The sequence below is a fragment of the Polistes canadensis genome, unplaced genomic scaffold, assembly GCF_001313835.1.
Source record: "Polistes canadensis isolate GaletaPanama2010 unplaced genomic scaffold, ASM131383v1 scaffold_18, whole genome shotgun sequence".
Lineage (NCBI taxonomy): Eukaryota > Metazoa > Arthropoda > Insecta > Hymenoptera > Vespidae > Polistes > Polistes canadensis.
The window spans coordinates 1,127,031-1,148,186 of NW_014569565.1; the positions used below are offsets into that span (position 1 = coordinate 1,127,031).

The following is a 21,156-nucleotide window of genomic DNA, read 5'->3' on the forward strand; positions in this document are numbered from 1 at the left end:
GATCGTAATTTGTTTAATATTTAATTTATATTAATCAATGTGTGTGTCATTTTTAAACAAATGTACTATTGTTTATATATTACTTAATTATATTTCACGTATGTTATATTTTATTTAAAGGATTTGAACATTTAATTAATAACAGTGAAAACATAAGACGACCAATAATTAGACATGAAAAAAATCAAGATTTATATTAACGTCTTCTGTACATTATTTTTTTAATTGTTTTAATAAATTTGTTATAAATGAAGCTTTTTCAATTGAAACTCGTTAAATATGTAATTAAGTTATACTAATAATGTATTCATTTTTAAATTTTCGTCATCTTAAGTACACTAGGATCAATCATTTTCAAGGAAAAATCTAGTAAACGTTAACGTTGTACGATTTTAAAGGGACACTCATTGTATATTTAAATTAAATACTTTTTTTCTAAGTATAATCTTTTAAAAGGACGTTGACTGAAAGATTTATCATAAAAAGTGGAGAAACACTATATTAATGTTACGATCGATTAGTTCAAATTCGTATCGTTAAACTATTTAACGTTTTAAGAATATGTCAAATCTTTAACGGAACATCGTGTATCAATTATATATATCTTTGTTCATTGAATCGTATGGATTATGAAAATTTGACATTTATAACTTCCTTATGATCGTTCGTTATATTTTCGAAACGATCAGAAAGAAATGAAAAAAAGAATATATTTTAAAAAAAGAATAGAACAAAAATAATCCAACCATATATACCAGTCGAGTAACGTAAAATTCATGATTTTACTTTCATTATTAGAAAAAGAATATCGAACGCGGGATACCGTTTATCCATTTCTACTTTTTTTTCTCGTTAAAATAACCGTTCGAGGAAGTGTTATCAATTACGAATCTTATTCGATTCGATGATAATCATTTTTTAACGATGCAAAATGAAAAAAGCAACGAGCGCATAATTCGAATTACAGTGTAAAAATTGATAGTTACGATGGAGGTAAAGAGAAAAGTTTCGTATTAATTCGAATAAATTAGACAAAGGTGCGCAAATTAAATACGAGTCAATTAAATTAATGATTTAACTTGCGTACGGTTTTTTATTAATAATGATAATCCTAGGGATCGCGGGGTAGAGATACGCGTGTCGATTAAAGAAGAGAGATTGAGAAGCTTGAAACGTTGCTTTGGGTTCAAGAGAGATCGATAAATCTCGACTGTCTATTTGGTAATCGTTAATTTCGTTAGCACGGTCTTGCTTCCTTCTTGTTATGTGTTGTCACTATGGTGTTATACGATCGATCCGTATGGCTATGGCAACATTTCGAATAATGTTTCTGCTGCGTTTTCACGCTCTTCCTTCCCTTTCCCTTCCCTACCCTTTCCTTTTCCTTTAGTTTAGTCGAATTATATTTGTAGTCGTTAAATCGTTCGAGAAACAAACCCGAATTTGATTTGTTTTCTTTGGGTGACGTTTTCGAGTCTCTGTTCAATTCGTGTATCGATAGTCACAATTGATTATCACAGACTTCGTTGATATTTAATACAACTATTAAGAGAGTTAAGATTAATCGAATTTTATTAAGAACGTAGAAAATGTTATTTCTGGATATAATATCGAGGGGAGAAATATAACGCGAGCCACGGGTACAACGATCCTGCCATATTTCGATCCAATTTCTGTTAATATCGTGTCAATCACAAATAATTGTATTATTTGATAATCCTTATATCGTTTTCTTCCTATCTACCTTTCTATCTAAGACTAACGCAACACTGTGTGTGTGTGTGTGGTGAATATATAAATTAATATTATAATTAATTAATGTGTCCATTTATTTCCGAATATTCTGTCTCTCTCTCTCTCTCTTTATATATATATATATCTATTTCTAACGTAATTGAAATAAATTAAACCCTCTACATATTATAAAATTATCGTTTCGATCGAAACGAAATTTAATCTTTCTCTCTGGATAATTTTCATTTTCATTAATATTCGTTAAAATAGAAATAAATAAGATGTATTGTTGTCCGATATCGATGATCAGTGAAAATTTTCTTATCGAGACAAGAAAATGTATGAACATTCCAAAAAACAAACAAATAGAAGTCATGAAACCGCGTACAAAATGTGAAATATAATAGAAAATTTGTTTGTTGACAAAAAAAACATTGACTGCAAACGAAATTCTCAATGATTATTCTGTTTTAAACGCGAAACCTATTTCTATTAACTACGAAGAAATACGTCATCCTTCCGAAAAAGAGAGATATGCGGAACGGAAGACAGATGCGATTTTTACGAGCGGAAACGTGGGTTGTAGATTGGTCCATCTAACAACCGGAAACGAAACGCAATGATATTGTGTGTTAATCAATAAATTCCGTAATATTTTTGAAGTTGAATAATAACGTATAGATATCAAAGATTTTCGAGTGAATTTATAATAACAATCGTTTAAATATCATGACAATTATCTGTCATGTAAAATACACGAACGAATATTTCGTCATTAATATTTCTAATAATCGAAAAATTCAATAAACAATATATTAGGATTTCAAATGAATATTTCACTTCGATATAAAATAATTTTATTGAATTCAAAACAAAATTGTATTATCTGAAACAACACAATAAACGTACGAACTTTTGTTTCAACCCCCTAATATATTTTATATAATAATCATAATATAATTTTATTCGAATAAATTTGTTTCTGATAATTATTCGATCGTAAAAATAATAAGAAAGTAGTTTACATCGAAATGTTTTATTTCTAATAATATGAAAAATCTTACCTTCTGGTCCTGCTGCTGGAGCAGTTGTTCCCTGAGGAGTTGCAGCTGCAGGATCATTTCGGAGAGCCTGCGTTCTTTCTCAACGATGCTCTCGGCGCAGAGGACCCTATGAAGGGCCGCTGCACCGTCCTGTTGAACCTGTCCTTCCGTGTTTTGTATCCTGCTTGTAGCTGGGGGCGAAGGAGGCACGTTGTTCGCCACGTTACCGGCGTTTCCGCTATAAACATTAGACAAAATGCCATTAAAAGGAATAGAAAAGTGATCTATTTCATTCTTTTTTTTTTATCTATTTAACTCGTATTGTTACATCGATTATCCTACATTTCTATTGACAACCCATTTCAAATATATTTTTCAATATGATTTTCATATTTTTAAGATTAATTTTTATACTTGCATTTTTTTCAACTTATCTTACAAACAAACATATTTTTTGATATATATTTGATATAAAAGAAAATTAATAATAACAACACAATATTTATTCCCGTTTAAATGAAATCTATATTATATGTATATATATTTACGAATATAAGAATGTAATTAATATTCAATAATGATCAACACGATATTTAACTTCTTTAATTTGTAAGAATAGACAAAGTTAATAACACTTTAACTATAACTATTCAATAACAATATAATTAATATAATAGTACAATATATGGCGGTGATGCATAATGATTCGTTGCTGTTACGCTTATTCGATGTTACTCTTACGACTTTTCGTAATATACTGTTCTTAGATCCAGCTGGCATACTTGTTCTTCCGTCATTTCTTTGTTACATTATACTTTTACGTATCTAAGGGATACAATTTAGGGACTATTTTATCTTAAAAATAAACAAGGATAAGGATTTTACGATTTTTAGATCTATCGATAATTAATAATAAAACCAGGTACCCTTGTGGACCCTTAGCAATAAAAAAAAAGTTTACTTTGCCTTTCCAAGTATCCTATTTATATATATATATATAAATGAAAAAAAAACAAAAGATAACAAATATCTAATCAAATAAACAATCGAAAATATTGAAATATCGTAAACGAATAGATATCTGTAAGCATTTTTATTGAAAAAAGAAAAAAAAACTAGAAAAAAAACACCCACACACGTATACATACGATACATACACAAAAAGAAATGATGTTTGAAACGACGAGAAGGTCCAAGTTAACAAGGACGTGAGTGCTTTGTGAAAAAAATAAAAAAGAATAAAAAAAAAAAAGAAAGAAAAAAAGGGCGAGCTGGCAGCTTTTCGAAGACCGAACGAAAAGTCCGGAATGGTAGATGCAAAAGCTCAGCAACGGTGTAGAAACAAACCCCGAAAGAAGACAGTAGTGTAGTTGGCACGTAATGGCACTAGCTAGCTAGCTAGCTAGCTAGGATGAGGATGAAGAGATGGAGAGGAGAGGAGAGGAGAGGAGAGGAGAGAGAGAAAGGTAGAAGAGGAAGAGGTTGGGAGTCAGGTGAATAATAGATAGGGTCGCGGCCACGCAATCACGGTGAAGCGAGTGTTTGCACCCGTGATGGGCCCTCCCCGGAGCACACTACGTCCCTCAACCCTCGATTCTCAATCCTCGAGAGTTTCCTCTCTCCGCACACCCCTCCAGTCTCTTCCTGCTTCTTTTATGTCAGGGAAAATGGACCACGAATAAGTGATACCCTGCCGGTATTGTGGTACTGCCGAGAGAGAGAGCATCGTTGGACTCTCTTTCTCTCTCTTTCTTTCTCCCTTTTTTTTCTATATGTCTTTCTCTTTCTCTCTTTTTCTCTCTCTCTTTGGAATCACTCTCAGCTGGACAACGAGGGCTAACCCTAAGACATCTCTCTTCTCATTCAACGCATCGAGGACAACGCTAAGATTTCCCCACTGAAGTAAGAAAGAATCGTAAAACGTCGGGAAGAGAGACACCGTCCTTCGTAATCTAGGTCGACGCATGTCCAAGGCGTTGAAGTCTCGGATACTGCAATATAAAGAAGATTCTTATTTCCTTTCCTCTCTTTTTTACTTTCTTTCTTTCTTTCTTGCTTTCTTGCTTTCTTTCTTGCTTTTTCTCTTTTATCTTTCTTTTGACTTTTTCATTACTCCCATTTCATCGAGTAATCACTCTCTACATACGATTCATATCCAATTTTACGTATCTATATTTAATATCGTGATTATATTTTGTATATGAATATTGTTTTATTGGATGAAGCTTTGAGAATCAGAATTAAGCTTATAGACTGTGATTTTGAGAATAAACGTTTTAATAACGTAATTGTAGATATATTTTTGTCGTAATTTGTTTTAAATCAGTGTTCTTTTTGTTCTTTTCTTTTTTTTTTTGAAAGTGGATAATAGAATTTTTAACTCTTCGTAGGGGTTCTTCACAAACAGATTTGAATATATTTTAGGGAGAAAATGAGAAAATATGGGATAGTCCATTCTGTTTTTCGATGCCTCGAATGTGTAAATTGATATATATGTTACCATGAAAGATCGAAATTGGATAATGTCAAGATTCACATGGTAGCTTGGTATTTGTCCGATATATATTAATATAAAATATTCGGTATTTCACTGATGTATTTGTAATATGTTAACGACAAAGGGACCATGAAAAATCTCGACATTTTCCAATTTCAATCTTTCACTGTTACACATGTAAGATTTTCACATACGATAGTAATTAATTTTCCAACAAGCGTGACAAGTTCTTATATTAATTATTCTCTTCTTTTCTTTTCTTTTTTTTGTTTGTCTTCTCGAAAGAATAAAATACTTTATATATTATTACATTGAGGGTTGTGTGGGGCGTGCTCGCAAGGTAGAAGGAAAGAACGTTGTTGGGTTCTTTCAGAACTGTTGGAAGCAGAAGCTACGTTCGGCTTGTAATTAGCGAAGAAGGCTTCTTATCCGCGCTCGTCCATGAAAGGCTCCGGCTGTGCATGGTTTTCTTTGGACCGATAATATCGCCGCTTGGAGAAGAGAGAGAAAGAGAGAAAGATAGAGAGAGAAAGAGAGGGATCATGGTTTCTATTCGCGCCCAGTGACCCCGCTTCTCCTGTTGGCCTTCCGCCACCCCCTGCGCTACTATTCCCGACAAAAGCCTCATTCTGTTATTATTATTACGCGCTAAGAGATTCGAAGGGCTTTATTTCCCTTCGGACGGGCTAAGAGATAAATGGACATCTCTCAGTTCGTTCCTGGTTTCCTCTTTATACGCAATTTCCTTCCGATTTTGTCCGTTCTATGGAAAATACAACGCGCGGATAACGTGTATTCGTGTATAGTATTATTCTAATTAGAAAAAAAAATATATATATATATATATATGGATCGTATAAATGTTGGTTAAAATAAATTTGACCAGGTAATATTTGTATAAAAATTAAATAATATTTTATATATTTAAGAAATAATAAAAAGAAAAAGGGGAGAATGAAATTTTCGATTTAATTAATAATATATATCTGCCAATATTGTATTATAAATATTTTATTGTAAGTAAAAAACGTAACGCGTATAAATAATCGATTATCAATGAAACCAATTTTTCTTTTTCTTCCTTTACTATTTTCTTCTTCTTCTTCTTTTTCTATTCGATAGACACGATGAAAATATATCATACGAAACGTTGGAAACACCCTCGTAACATTCTCGAGACGAAAGGTTTACGAGAAAAGCTCGTTCGATATGGGGGGAGAAACATGTTACACATAGATAGGACGTCTTGTAACGGTGTTATCGGTCTCACTCGGAATAACGTTACGTTAGTTTCAAAGGCTTTTATCGAATAACGTTTAAATTTAGAATTTCTTAAGGCAACGTACGTAGGACGTTATATCTTTCTCTCTTTTCTCATTTTCATTCCCTGTATTTCATTTCTTTCTTTCTTTCTCTCTTTCTCTTTCTTGTATTCTTAGTTACTGCTGGTCATCCATATCTATGGATAGAAGATGAGCACACGCCTCGTAATATGACTCGTGTGTTCTTGGTGGATGAGATTAAAGCACAAGCAAGTAATGATATACGTTCGCGAGTTGCAACCAACACGCAACAAAGCTGTTACACGGTAGGTCTCGAGTATGCCACGGCTCGTTACGTTGTTCCTAAACAACTTCTTCATTCCTCTCTCGTAGTTCAACGCTGAAAAGCGTTCTTTAAAAAGAAAATTTTGCGAAAGGAAAATACTTCTGACCTTCGTGGAAAAGAAGAAGCTTCCCTTTTTTATTCTTCCCCCACCCCTCTGCCGACGTCAGAAACAACTGTTCCTGCTTTTTTTTTCTTCTTCTTCATTTTCTTTTTATTTTTGAAAAGATCATTCAGAATTACTCGACGAGACACACGCAAATGTGTTATTTGCTTTGCGAAATTATCAATCTCAGTAGTTTTTTTCTTTCCATAAATTTTATCGTGCTCCATCGTCGTATGTCAACGTGAAATTGATTATTAAATTATTAATATATATATATATAGAAAAGAGATAAAACACATTAGGTGATACAAATCATTTTGATTGAAAGATTGATAAATTCATTAAATTGGAAAAGAGTTCACTCACATCATTTCTATTTTGATTTTCATCAGACGTTTCACCGTGCCATACGTATATAACGATCACGTACGTTAACTTTAATTTTAATTTAACTCGCAAAGAATACTCGTATGATTCGTGAACGATTAATAAGATAATTCGAGGTAACCGATCTCCGAATGTTCGGGACATGACGAAATCCTCGAATTTAGAGAAAATTCGTGTCACTTATCTCGAACTAAGTGGTAGGGTAGCTATTATTATTATTATTATTATTATTATTATTATTATTATTATTCTTGGATCACGTTAGAAGTACCACACAATGAAGTAATATCTTTCAACACACACACACACACACATTATTACGTTTAACGTCATCGATAGGCCAGAATAATAAACCTTAGATTAATCCCTTTTGTTCAATCTGACAAGGTAAGAGACGATGAAGAATTGAATTAACTCCAAAAGGGGGAGAGAAAAAGAAAGAGAGAGAGAGAGAGAGAGATAATATAAAACGTCACGTACAAATCCGAACGAAAGAACGAACGAACGAACGAACGACCGAATAACCAACTTGTACGCGCTTTTTGGCGAAAATTTCGGAAGAATTTTGGCCCAGTGGCAACCGTTTCTCGATGTGGCTAACGGGTTGGCACGGTTCTGTCCCGCTTCATCTGCCTTTGCCAAGTTCACTCGCGTACGTTCGATAAATACATCAAGAAGACGTGGGATTGGATTGCACATTATCGCTTTCTTTCTCTTTCTTTCTCTCTTATTCACTTTTACTCACTCGTACGCTCACTCACTAGCCTATTCGGATATTTTTTACTGTAATCTATATACCTACTACGTGCCGAGTAACGATCGACGCTTGCGTTTTACGTGACGCGAGGGACGGGCGGGGGGGAAGGGGCACAAAAAAGTATAAATTGAGCTTATACAAATTATACCCTGGTTTGTACATAAATTCAATCTTGCGTAGTAGTTATATGTGTGCATATATGAGAGAGAGAGAAAGATAGAGAAATGTTAAGAAATAAAATAACGTAAAGGATTAGTTCAATCAACGGAAGGAATAATAAATAGTATAAGATTTTCACGAGCTTCTTTAACATATTATCGTACCGAATAAAGAAAGATAGATAGAGATAGAGAAAGAGAAAGAAAGAGAAAGAGAAAGATAGTGTAAGCCTCTTCTATATAATATATCTCTTCACTACATTATTCTCGGAAAGACGGACGACGACGATGTATAAAACGTTTCTCCTCTACGGACGATTGGAGTCGACTTGAAAATGTTCATCGTTTGGATCATTGCCGTTTCACTCGAAGAAAACAAAAAGTTTATATATAATGACTTCGGAAGACGATAACGATCCTATAAACGGCCACTTTATTTATGACGTATGCCAGGGATCGGTAATAAGCCCACGTGCTGACACAATCTTCACTCTGTCTCCGTGACATTGTAAATTGTACGAGAATTAAAATGAATAGAAAACACGAGGAGTGGAAGATAAACGAAGAGAGGGGATATGGGGTAGGGGGAGAGGGGGAGGGGAGTTAGGACGGGTTTAAGAGAGATAGATGGAACGGGGAAGTCTTCTCACAATTACGATTTCTCTACAACGAATCAATTCATCGACGGAACTGATTACCTAGGAACGATTATCGTCTTTACTGTGTTCTCGATATGTTAGGGGAAAGGGGCGGTGGGTGGGGTGGGATCGGAAGGAATATGAATGCAAGCTTATTTGTTTTAAGCGGCACGTGTAACGAAGAATATTTCCGCTTAAAGTTCATTATCAAACGGTAAGAAAAATGATAGATGGATAATAATCGTATCGATCTTTTTATATTCTTCTCTTCTTTTTCTTTTTTTTTTCTTTTTTTTTTTTCTTCACGAATCATACGATTACTCATAGCCACTCGCGATAGTTACGTATTATATATATCGACTTTAACAATCCTTTCGATGTTTATTTAGAAGAAAAAAATCATTTGGTTGCTTTTAACGATTGTATTTCGACAATGGTTCTTTGTCTTACGTTTATAAAAACGAGAAAGAGAATGAGAAAAAAAGTGAGAGATATAGAGAGAGAAAGAGAGCATATTTCACGAAATATATTACATACTCGAAAGTGGGCTCTCAACGAAAGCTTTATCGAAGATCTTTTATTTTTCCTTCTTTACCATCTCGTCTCGTGTGGCTTTGTTTCAACTTCGAGAAAAAAAAGGATTTGGTTTACGACTCTCTCTCTCTCTCTCTCTCTCTCTCTCTCTATTTCATGAGTACAATGTTCGCTTTTAAAAGAAACGTTCATCGAGGGAGCGTTGGCACATTTATATTCTCAAGTCAAAAAGGTTGATGTCTCAAATGTTTCATTTACGAAAGGATTCGCAGCATATTTAATTTTACGGGTTAGAACAATTTACGATTAATTTTATTCAAATGACAATATTATTCCAACGAATATGAACTCTTTAACGAACTAACGAAGAATAATTTTTCTATAGAGATATACGTCGATTTAATTCTTAGTAATAATTTAAACACACGATAAAGATAATAGAAGAAATGTGATTATGAAAGAGACGAAACGAATTGAATCAAGCATTTTTATCGATAATTTCGAACGATTCCTATCCTATCCTAATTATAAAAATAAGGTTGATACGTGATGATGGTATTTCGTAACGAAAAATAATCACAATTTTACTTAATTCTTAATCACTTCAATTACATATTTTAAGAGAGACACAAATAATGCAGATTTAGATTTGTAATATACTCGTGTATGTTTATACGCATTATAATATGTTAAATGTTACATAACAAAGATCGACATAAGACCGTACTCTTTTAGAATCTTATCATGGGATGATAAGCGTCAATAAAAATCAAACGGAAAAAGGAATGTCTGTAAGAAAGACGAATTCTCTTTTTTCTCTTTTTCTTTCTCTCTCTCTCTCTCTCTTTTCTTAATGTTTCCTGAATCGTTTTAAAACGAAACGGAAATTTGAATGACACTAACAGCATCCGTTTTCTTCAAAACGTTGCTTACGGATCACGAGATTAATCCTTTTACGAGTTTAACAAAGTTAATTAAATCGAAAAAATGTTGTAAAATGTTTTAAATGTAATATTTCATTTATTTCGATAGATCACACATTTTTATGTTAATAAAATTGATTATCAAATGAACGTGATGAATCATGCCAATTTTCGTAATTAGTATAAAACCTAAATGTCGGTAACAAGTCGGGATAATAATGTCTGATGTTTTATCGATAACAAAAAGAGTTGTATCAATCATCGCGTAAAATTAAAATATATATATATCATCGAAGTGTAGACGCGATTATAATGGTAAAATGTTAAATTATCTGTCCGTTATTTAAGACAGTTAGAAATCAGACGTTTTCCGTGATTTCCGTTTGACAAGCGACGGGTTTCTTCTCATCGTTCTAACACAATGTAAAACGATTTATCATTTCCACGTATTTTCGCATTATAATGATTTCATTCTTATTAGAAATTCATTCTTAAGATGTTCCTATATATATATATATGATCATCTGAACATATATACCCACGTGAACACGCTGTGACAGGCACACGTATAAAAAGATAAATTCGAAAGAATGTAAGTAAATTTGAAGAATAAGAATAAGAAGAAGAAGAATTCGTTGATAAAAGTTTGTTCAAGAACAACACAAACCTATGTGAATTGTGTCCAGTTGGAGGCGTGGCACTCCGCCTGTTATCCGTGACATCGTCTTGAAGGGATAGAGACTCGCTGTTCATCTTACAGGTTAGCCTCTTTAGAACGTCATCCATGGATCTTTTACTAGCCGGTACGGTAGTAGTTGCCGTGGTGGTGATACCGGTACCGTTGTTACTGTGATTGTTGTTTTGCGTAACTGTGTTGTTGTTATCGTTATGATGAGGTTGAAAATAAGAGTCAATGTTGAGAAGAGTAGGCGGAGAACCACACTCGGAGGAACTGGCAGCCTCTTGAAGGCCTGTTAAGGAAGATGCCGAGGAGGAAGTGGTATTCGCACGATGGTGATGATGATGGTGATGATGGTGATGGTGATGGTGATGATGGGGATGATGATAGGGGCCGGTTGATGATGATAGGGAACTCGCGTTTTCTTGATTCGAGAGGAATAGGATCCTCTGCCTTTTGGCACCGCGAATGGAATTTGAGGATGGTGAAGGCGAGTCTCGAAGATCCGGCTCGCTGGTAGTTGCCGGGGAGGAACAACCGGAGGATTCGCACTCTTGGCCTCCTGCTGCTCCTCCTCCTCCTCCTGTTCCTGCTCCACCTCCTCCTCCTCTTTGTTGAGAGTAACTCTCTTCGACGTCCAAAACACGACCCTCTTCGTTTGTCCCAGTTGATGGGACCGAGGCCTCCAATACAGCGTTCTCTTCTCCGTTACTGCCACCACCACCACCAGGAATAATGGTAGCAGTGGTGGCTGCACTACTATTACTACTATTGCTACTACAACCACCACCACCTCCTCCTCCACCTCCTCCACCTCCTCCAACGGCAGCAGCAGTCACCACCGAAGAGCTCGTGTCCTCCTCCTCCTCGTTGCCTCCGCTCGAAACTGTACCCGCACCGCCCCCGCCCTCCGATAGCTTCGTTGGTGGCGATTTCCTCTTAGAGGACATTCTCGGTCTGCAACACAAGGGAAAGTACTGCTCAGTTGTTGTTGTTGTTGTTGTTGTTGTTGTTGTTGGTAGTAGTAGTAGTAGAGTCGTTTTGTCGTTTCGTTCGTCACTTTTTTTTATTACGTTTTGTTTTTGTCTCTTTTTAATTGGTTTCGTATTTTTTTTTTTTTTGTTTTTTTAATTATATTTCTCTCCCACTCTTCCAAAGCTCCTTTTCCGTTTTGCATTTTTGTTGTTGTTTTTTTATTTTCGTTTTTTAATCGTGTGGTTTTTGTTTCCGATTTATTTATTTATTTATTTACTCGGTCTGCCTTTTTTTTTTTTATTATTTATTATTATTTTATTCTTTTCGATTCGAGAGTAAAAAGTCAAGTCGAGACAACATAGGTGGTAATACACATTTCGCGATTTGACATTACAGGGCGGGGGGAGGTGTTTTTTTTTTTTGATTCTTCTCTTTCTTTGCCTGTTCTTATTCCTATGTTTTTTTTTTTTTTTTTTTTTTTTTTTTTTTTTTTTTAATAACTTCGCCGAGAATTTCAACACTCTTTACTTTTTTTTTTTTTCGTGGAAATCTTCTCTCCTCTCCAGTCGTAATCGCTTGGCAAAAGGTGCTCTCTAGTACGATATCGAGAGAGGAGATCGGAAAGGCCATCGAACCCCATAGCCTTCCATGCTTCGAGAAACACGTCCGACGGAAATCTCCTTAGGGAGAGAAACAGAGAGAAAGAGAGAGAGAGAGAAATATGAGAATGAGAAAGAGTGAGAGAGAGAGAGAAATAGTGTCAGGGTGTGTGTGTGTGTGTGTGTTGCGCTTTTAGTTAACCAACTCGAAACTAGAAACATCTAGTCGTAATTGGAGAGAAAGAGAAAGAGAGAGAGAATGAGAGAAGGGTGAAGGGTAGTGGGGGTGAAGGGTAGTGGGGGTGAAAGAGAGAGAGAGAGCGAGAGAGGTTAGTCGCTTCTTACATTTGAATACTCTTCTTCGTCGTCGTGAGACAGACGTAGAAAGAGAGAGAAAGAGAGAGAGAGAGAGAGAGAGATGACATCTGGTTTAGCGGGTGTTAATTTAGATACGGACTTGCCCGTCTTCGTACGTTCATTTCCGTCGACAAATGACCAAATCTAAATCTAAATCGTGGTACTACGATCGAGAACGAATTAACTAACGTGTGTAATAGTTGAAAGGAACCCCGAAGACGTGTGTTCTGTTGCTAATGCACGATCTACACTCGGATTCGCATTATGTAATCGCGGTCGTGGTAAGAAAAGACGCAATAATGAAACGCGATTATCGTGTATAAATTATTGTATTGCGTGCGAGTGTCGTAATATTTTTTTTCTCTCTCTCTCTCTTTCTCTCTCTCTCTCTCTCTCTTTTATTCTTTCTCTTTTTCTGTCTCTTCGGCTCTGTCAATCATCTTTTTTCTCTTTTCGATCGGTGGGATATATGTGTTTGTGTATATAAGGTTTGTGTGTGTGTGTATGGGAGAGAAAGAGAGAACGAGTGATGAGCCAGAGTGAAACGCGAAGGGGGGCAAGAAGAAGAGTAGTCAGTTTCTTCGATTATCTTCTGTTGCCGGACTCGAGCGAGGAGGTTACGAGGTCAATAACGTTCGCGACTCGATTTCGTTGATCCACGACGTCGTCTAAAAAAATTGCAAAAATAAAGATTTTCATTGATTTGATTTATCCTTATTTTTTTATTTGTTTTTTTCATTCCTAAAAATCGTTCTCCTCGTTCGCCAAGATCACATTTGACGTTAAATATTTTTTTCTTCCAATATTTATCTCGATTTTTTTTCGATTAGTATTATATACTTATATATAGATCGATCAAAATATAATATAATTATTTGTCTAGTTAAATTCAAGATTATCGATTTTTTTCAAACAGACGTATATAATTAATGAATAATCATAATCTAAGACGAGAGAAAAGAAACCGATCTCAAAGATGTGTTAAATTATATGTTTAACTAATAAACGAGAATGAAGATTATCCAATATCTTATTATGATAGCTAAAAAATCGTAGTAGTAGTAGTAACAAGTAGTATATATATATATATATAATACATATGTGTATAAAAATAGTTAATTGTAAGTATGCATTATTTCAAACTAAAAACGCGGAAGTTGCATGAAGATGAGATCGGTTAGCTTCTTGGGAAAAAGAAAACGAACTTGAGATCATAGAAATGATGATTATGGTAGTGGTGGTGGTGTTGGTGGTGGTTAATGGTGGCAGGGTGAAGGGAGGAGTGGTGGGAGGCGGCTAAAAAGATAACCAAGCTTAGTAGGCGAGACATCTGTACTTTATTATCAATATTCGTACACATGTACACATATACAATGTACGTAAAAAAAAAAACATATATATATATATATACGTACGCAAGTGCATGATCATTCTATATTTTAATCATGCTTTAATTATTAGTTAAAACTAATAATAATGCTGACAATGAACGAAAGTATTAGTGACTTATGCGTGACCGAACCACGCTACGCAGCATTTCTACTATGCTGGATTGTGAATGGCTAAACGCTAGTTGCGAATTGGCGCGCAGCAAGCACGTGCTTCCTTGCTCGCGCGTGCATGAGAGAAAAACTTATTGCCTCGTTGATTCTCTTTCTCTCTTTTTCCAACTAACATAAGTAAGTAAAGGTCGAGATCGCAAGAACTTTTATTTCTTCTCTCTCTTTTTCTCTCCCTTTCTGTCTGTCTGTCTGTCTGTCTCTCTCTCTCTTTTTGCTTTGTTTTTTTACTCGTTAATTAAATATAATCCACGATGTGTGAAATTAAAGAGTTGGGAGAGGTAGGATAGAGGGAAAAAAGAACACAAGAGAATTAATAAGAATATTTATTTACCTGAGATAACTAATATTATCTATAACGTTCAAGTTCGATTTTTTTTATTGTTTTCTATCTATATTCTTTTTTATCTATACTTCGAGAGTTGATCTTTTCGCGAACATATAAATAATTTCTATAAATTGTGAAACAGAAAACAAAAATGTTTTATAGAGAATAATAAGAGAAATTTTGTAAAAATTATATGCATATTTAATTTTTTTTATAATATACGAATTTTATATTTTGTTATACTCGTATTGATTCTTCATCTCGTCTATGTATCGTCGATTATAAATTATACAGAGAATAGATATAATTATAAGAATATCGATTGAAAATGTAATTGTCGGAGGAGGAGGAGGTGGGGAGATAGTTTATAAATAAATAAGCATTATCGTGAATTTCGAATCGAAATTTTAGAATTAGTATTTTCATCATCGTCGTAAGTAAGTAAGTAAGTAAGTAAGTATAGATTTATGTATATCTCGTATTGTGTGCTCGATAACGGGTTGACATCGATAAACCAACAAGCATAAAGCAGACCGTTAGGAGAACGTTACGGAGATAAATTAACGACGACGAGCCACCCCCCTTCTTTTTGCTTCGCTAAGTACTCTCCTCCGGCTGCCATGCAATTTCCATTCATTCAGATACTGATTCATTAACCTCGCGAAACCAGCAATTACGCAAGCAATTTTTCCTGAAAATATTATGCGGAATACGCGGCGGTTTGGGTTAGTGCGCGCGCGTCTGCACACACACACACCTGCATCCCTCCTCTTCATTGTACGATGCTAGGTGGTGATTCTCGAAAGGAAAAAATTAAATTAAATTACGCCCCGGTGATGTGTGTGTGTGTGTGTGTGTGTGGAAATTTTTTCGTCGTACTGTTTACTACGCCGGTTCACCGGTTAAAACCATTTCGTCGTATGTTTTTAAACGTTAGGCACCACCATTATTATTTAAAAACGGCAGAGGGTAGATACAGGTACAGGTAGCTTATAAGTGGGTGCATCCTCGAGTACAAGTTTTTTGTATAAATTATGGAATTATTATTATCGATGGGCCTTCCCTATTCGAATACCTTTTCACCAATCTCCACATTTTCACGTTCTATTGCCAAACCCCCCTTTTTTGGATAAAAATTAAGCATCAGGGCTTTGCTTTGCTTCCCGGATAGAGGGGGGGGGGAAGGGGAAGGGGGACGTTTTGTTTTTCCTTCTCGTCGTCGTAATGTCGCTTTTTCTTTTGACGTAATTCGTTGTACGATTTTTGTATAATCGACGTTCAAGGTCGTTCCTTGAATCTTTTTTTTTTTTTATTATAAAACGATTATACTGTAATGAAAAAAAATAGAATATTGATATTACCGAAGTAAAAAAAAAAGAAAGAGAAAAAAGGCTAAATTGAAATAAATAATCGTTAATAGTTATTAATCGTATTAACCATTCATCAATTCATCAATTATTACGGATAACTGTATGTAAGTCATTATGAAGTTGTAATATTATTAATGTGTAATACATTTAAGTGCTTTTGATAGGATTATCTCGTTCGAGCAGAGCACATTAGTGTCTTATCGGGAAAGGTCGAACATCTCAGTTACATAGTATCATTGAAAGCAATGTTACGGCTATATTTAAAACCATGCTCCTTTTTTTTCTCACTCTCTCTCTCCCCCTCTCTCTCTCTCTCTCTTCCTATTATCTTTACTTATAAAAAAAAGATGGATAAAAAATTATTGTGAAAAAAATAAATGATATTATCGGACAAAATTGTATATTTATTTAGTAATATTTTGCGACTGTAACACGATTATGTATTATTTCCTTAATATCTTTCGAACGATTGTAAAAAAAAAAATATATATATATATATATAGGTATATGTGTAACATCATAATTTACGATTTATTTGTATGAAAAGGAGTAAAAGATATTTTTGTTTGCGAACTTCGCATTTTATCGATATCTCTCACGACATTTTTGGCGATAACCATGATAATTTGCACGCGACGATGAAACGAACGAATGAACGAACGAATATATATTATACTGTAACCTTGTTATATTGATTTGTTTTCTTAGATCCGTTTATTAAACCGCGTTAACGAAATATCTGTAACGAAAGTGAAAACTTATCGCACGAGTAATTAGCCATAGCTCGTAAAATTTTATAAGAGAATCAGTTAGTCAGTCAGTCAGTCAGTTAGTCAGTCGATGAACCGAAAAAGATCTTACCGCTAGCTGTACGAATAGCTAGAAAATTTCAACCACTTTTTAATGTTTGTCTCTTTCTCACTTTCATTCTTTTTTTTTTCTTAAGTATATGTTTCTTTTTTTTTTTCTTTTTTTTTCTTTTTTCTTTTTTTTTTTTTCTTTTTTCTTTTGAAAGCACACACAAATTTAATTATCGTAAACACGTGATATAGGGATCGTGATATGCTCGTGTATACGTCCAGAGATTTTTTACATTCAACAGGCCATCATCGTCGATTCCATGACAGACAGACCACGTTTTACAGAGAAGTTTTATGCTAATTCGACAACTATTTTAAATAATTAATCGAATATTTATAAAAATCAATAATACATTTATATCGCGCCACTGCTTATTTATAAATCACGATTTAACCTTTCCTGCGTTTAACTATACACGTTTAATTATATACGCGATAAAACACCTTATTTAGATTTACGATTTATGAGTAGGAGAATATTGAATAGTTTATTCGTGACTGGGATAAGTTTTACGAGATTTTTTCGAAAGGGAAAAAAAAAAATAATTACAAAATTGCGAATAAAAGAAAAAAAGGAAAAAGAAAAACAAGTAGACGGTTTAAAGGTTCTGATGATCGTTAACTCGGTAGAATATTTTTATCTAAAACAACAACAACATTAATAAGTAAGAGAGTAAGGAAGAAGAAGAAATATAAGAGAATAAAAGAAAAAAAGAATAAGGAAAAAGAATCAAAAAGAAAAAAATGAAAAAGAATAACAGCGTAAAAACATCCCTCTTTTTCCTTTTTCTTTTTCTGTTTCTAAGACCGTCGTGATGGGTGAAGGCAAAGTCGATTAGAGAAATCTCTAGAACCCAAGTGGTGAGATTTTTCCGTGCATGTGTCGAGTCACTGAACAGAAAGAAAGAAGGAGTAAGAGTAAGAGAGAGAGAAAGAAAAAGAAAGAGAGAACGTAAACCCAACGCTTGACTTTCTATTAGTGGTACAATGGAAACGAAGCTTTTTGGAATGCAGCATCTGTTTCAGCTCAAGTAGCAAGACAGGGGTACACAACTAGTGGTACGGTGGTACACTGTTGTGGCTGGAAAAGTATCTACCCGACTTCCGCCGGTGAAAGAATGAATCAAGAAAACTCTAAGGGTGGACTAACGTAAGAGAGAAAGACCATGGAAAGAGAGAAAAAAAAAAAATATGAATGAAAGGAAAAACGGAAGTACTTCTTTTTCGAAACTCGTTCAAACGAGGACAAATAAAACAAGGAAGAAACAACGGGAGTATTTGTTCTAGGTGAAAAGTGGGCAAGGACACGAAACAATGGAATTTTTCAACAGTCTCAAGTTTGTTTTCTTCCTTAAATTTCTTCTTAATGTGTTATAGGGTCCATTGTAATGTGAGAAAGGACACTATAAGATTACACAAAAAAAAAAAAGGAAAAAGGAAAAAGGAAAAAGGAAAAGAAGTATTTCTTACAGGGATTTAAGATGTGTTCATTAACATAAGATAATAATAATAATCTAGAAATTTCTTATCTTAAGATAAATGGGAAACGATAGATAATGAAAACAAAATAAATGATCTACGATAAATAAATCCGTAAGAAATTTTATAAAAATTTATTATAATATCTTTCTTTTTGATAGACGATGAAAAAAAGTAAGAGAGAGAGAGAGAGAGAGAGAGAGATAGAAAATCACCCTCTACGTTCCACCCACCCCTAAGAAAGGAAAGTACTAATACAATTAAGTCAACCGAGCATTGATTATGCGAACGAGATAAAGAAAGAAAACGGACGTCATTGACTAATTTTATTCTACTACGGATAATCGTATTTTTTTCTACCAAAAGGGAAAAAAAGAAAAGAAGAAGAAGAAAGAAGGAATAAGGATGAAAGAAAATGTAGTATGGAATACCGATAAGAGGTCATTAAAATTTTCTCATTATTTCAATAATCCTTTATCATATAAAACCTTACGCAATCGTTCAAGAAATTTACGTACTTGAGAGAACTCGATTTGTTTGCATCCTCTTCGACGAATTCCCCTAAAAAGGGGAGAAGGGGGGGGGGAAAGAGTGAGAGAATAGAGAAGGGGGTAGAAAAAGTCCAAGTTATTCTTTTCTCGTAATATTCTATTTTAAACGTCACATAAAATCTATTAATAAAGAAAGAAAAAAAACAATAGAAACAAAAAGAAATAAAAAAGGAAAAAGAAAAAAAAATCGTCAAAAATGTTCAATAATTTATTAACCACGTAGAATAAAACGTTGAAAACGTGACTGTAGATATTATCAATTGAACGATTACGATATAATATAAAATTGTTAGAAGAAATACGTCTGACGAATATAATCGAGATAAAAAGGCTATTAATAAAATATAATAATTTTGCAAGGATAAATCTCTAAGAAACGGGAAACATATTGAGAGAGAGGAAAAAAAAATGTAAATGAAATAGAATAAAAGAGAGAGACAGAGAGACAGAGACAGAGAGAGAAAAAAAGTAAGTAAGAAGACGAATAAGGTATAGAAGAGAGAGAAAGAGAGAGAGAGAGAGAGAGAGAGAGAGAGAGAGAGAGAGAGAGAGAGACGATAGAAAGAAAGCACACGATAGGAAAAAGGAAGCGGGAAAAGCGTGGCCAGGAGAGAAAAGCCATATCGTTAGTATTCTTTATAGAAGCGCCGTGGGATATGCTCTACATAATGGAGTCCCAGCAAGCGTCTCTTCTTTTGATGCTGCGACGGCCGATCTCTTGTTTATGTATGAGCGGCTCCGGACCACACCCACGCATATAGAAAGACAGAGTGAGTGAGAGAGAGAGAGAGAGAGAGAGAGAGAGAAAGAGATACTCTTCTGACTCCTATACCCACGTACTGACACTAACACTCTAATACTAAAACACACTAATACTGTTCTCTTCTAACAGTAATGTACCAGCAGAGTGACGTTACACGTGACACAACACGCACGACGAGGATGAAGTTCGTCGTAGTTGACATACAACACCATCACTAATACTATCCCATCTTTACTATATTTCTCTCTTTCTATTTCTCCCTCTTTCTGATTTTCTCGACAACGACCAACGAGAAACGCAGAAGCGTGGTACGTTCGTCGACGAGCTCAGAAGAACCGACAACGTACGCTCTGTCGGATACTGTAAAAGCAATCTTCCGTCAGTCTTTTTCTTTTTCTTTTTATTCTACTTCTTCTTCTACTTCTTCTTCTTCTTCTTCTTCTTCGTCTTCCTTTACTTCTTCTTCTACCAAGAATATGTTATCAGCACGAGCCTTCGTAACTCGCACCCTCTCTTCTTTTAACCCCCTTTCTTACTCTTTTTCTTTTTCTCTGCTTCAGCCCTCCTTCCATGGCTTTTTCTCCCCCACCCCTCTTTCACCCTTTCCCGGCATCATCGTCACACACGACAAGAGGAAGATAAGAAAATATTTTGTTCTTCGTCAAAAATCTTTACGTACCTATACATATTATATATATATATATATATGTTTACTTTCACGAAAAAACGTGTGCTTTGATACGAAGTTTATGCTAAAAGAGTAGATGACTGCTAGTTGAAAAATTTCTCTTTAGTTTTTTTTTCTTTTTTATATATATGTATATATTTTTCGACCCGATGAGAGATGATAAGATTCGAGACGAAGTTTTGCGAACTTTCTTCACGAACGGATTTATCGTCGAAAGTATTTAAGATTACAAAAATCATTTGCGAATTTTTTTCAAGAACCGACGAATGACGTAATAAGAATAAACCGCACCGCTAACGCGTATTATATCTTATACTTCGTTTGAGATAGAGAAAATATTCTAAGAAATTTTAATGTACCCCTATACGTTCTAGGAATAAGACGTAGTGGTATAACCATAAAAAATGATCTTTCGTTATCGAACGACCTTAAAATCGAAAAGACTTCTATTTTCAAAGACCCTTCTTTCCCTTTCGATCTTTCATTTCCTTCCAGTTGTCAAATCTAAATCTTTTAACTCTGGGAAAGATATTTTTCCGACAAAAAAGTTTAAAAAAAAAAAAAAA

At 34.4% G+C, this 21,156-nt stretch overlaps 1 protein-coding gene across 5 annotated transcripts in view; it reads right to left on the minus strand.

Moving 5' to 3' along the window:
• LOC106793760 (transcription factor SOX-5) overlaps positions 1-21,156 on the minus strand; it is a 200,436-nt gene that overhangs the window by 32,656 nt on the left and 146,624 nt on the right. For all 5 annotated transcript variants that reach the window (XM_014760945.1, XM_014760949.1, XM_014760946.1 and 2 more), the window contains 2 exons: positions 11,050-12,018; positions 2,799-3,015 (listed from right to left, as the gene is read on the minus strand). In XM_014760945.1, the coding sequence (XP_014616431.1) occupies positions 2,799-3,015; positions 11,050-12,018 (1,186 nt within the window). The remainder of the gene's footprint in view (positions 1-2,798; positions 3,016-11,049; positions 12,019-21,156) is intronic.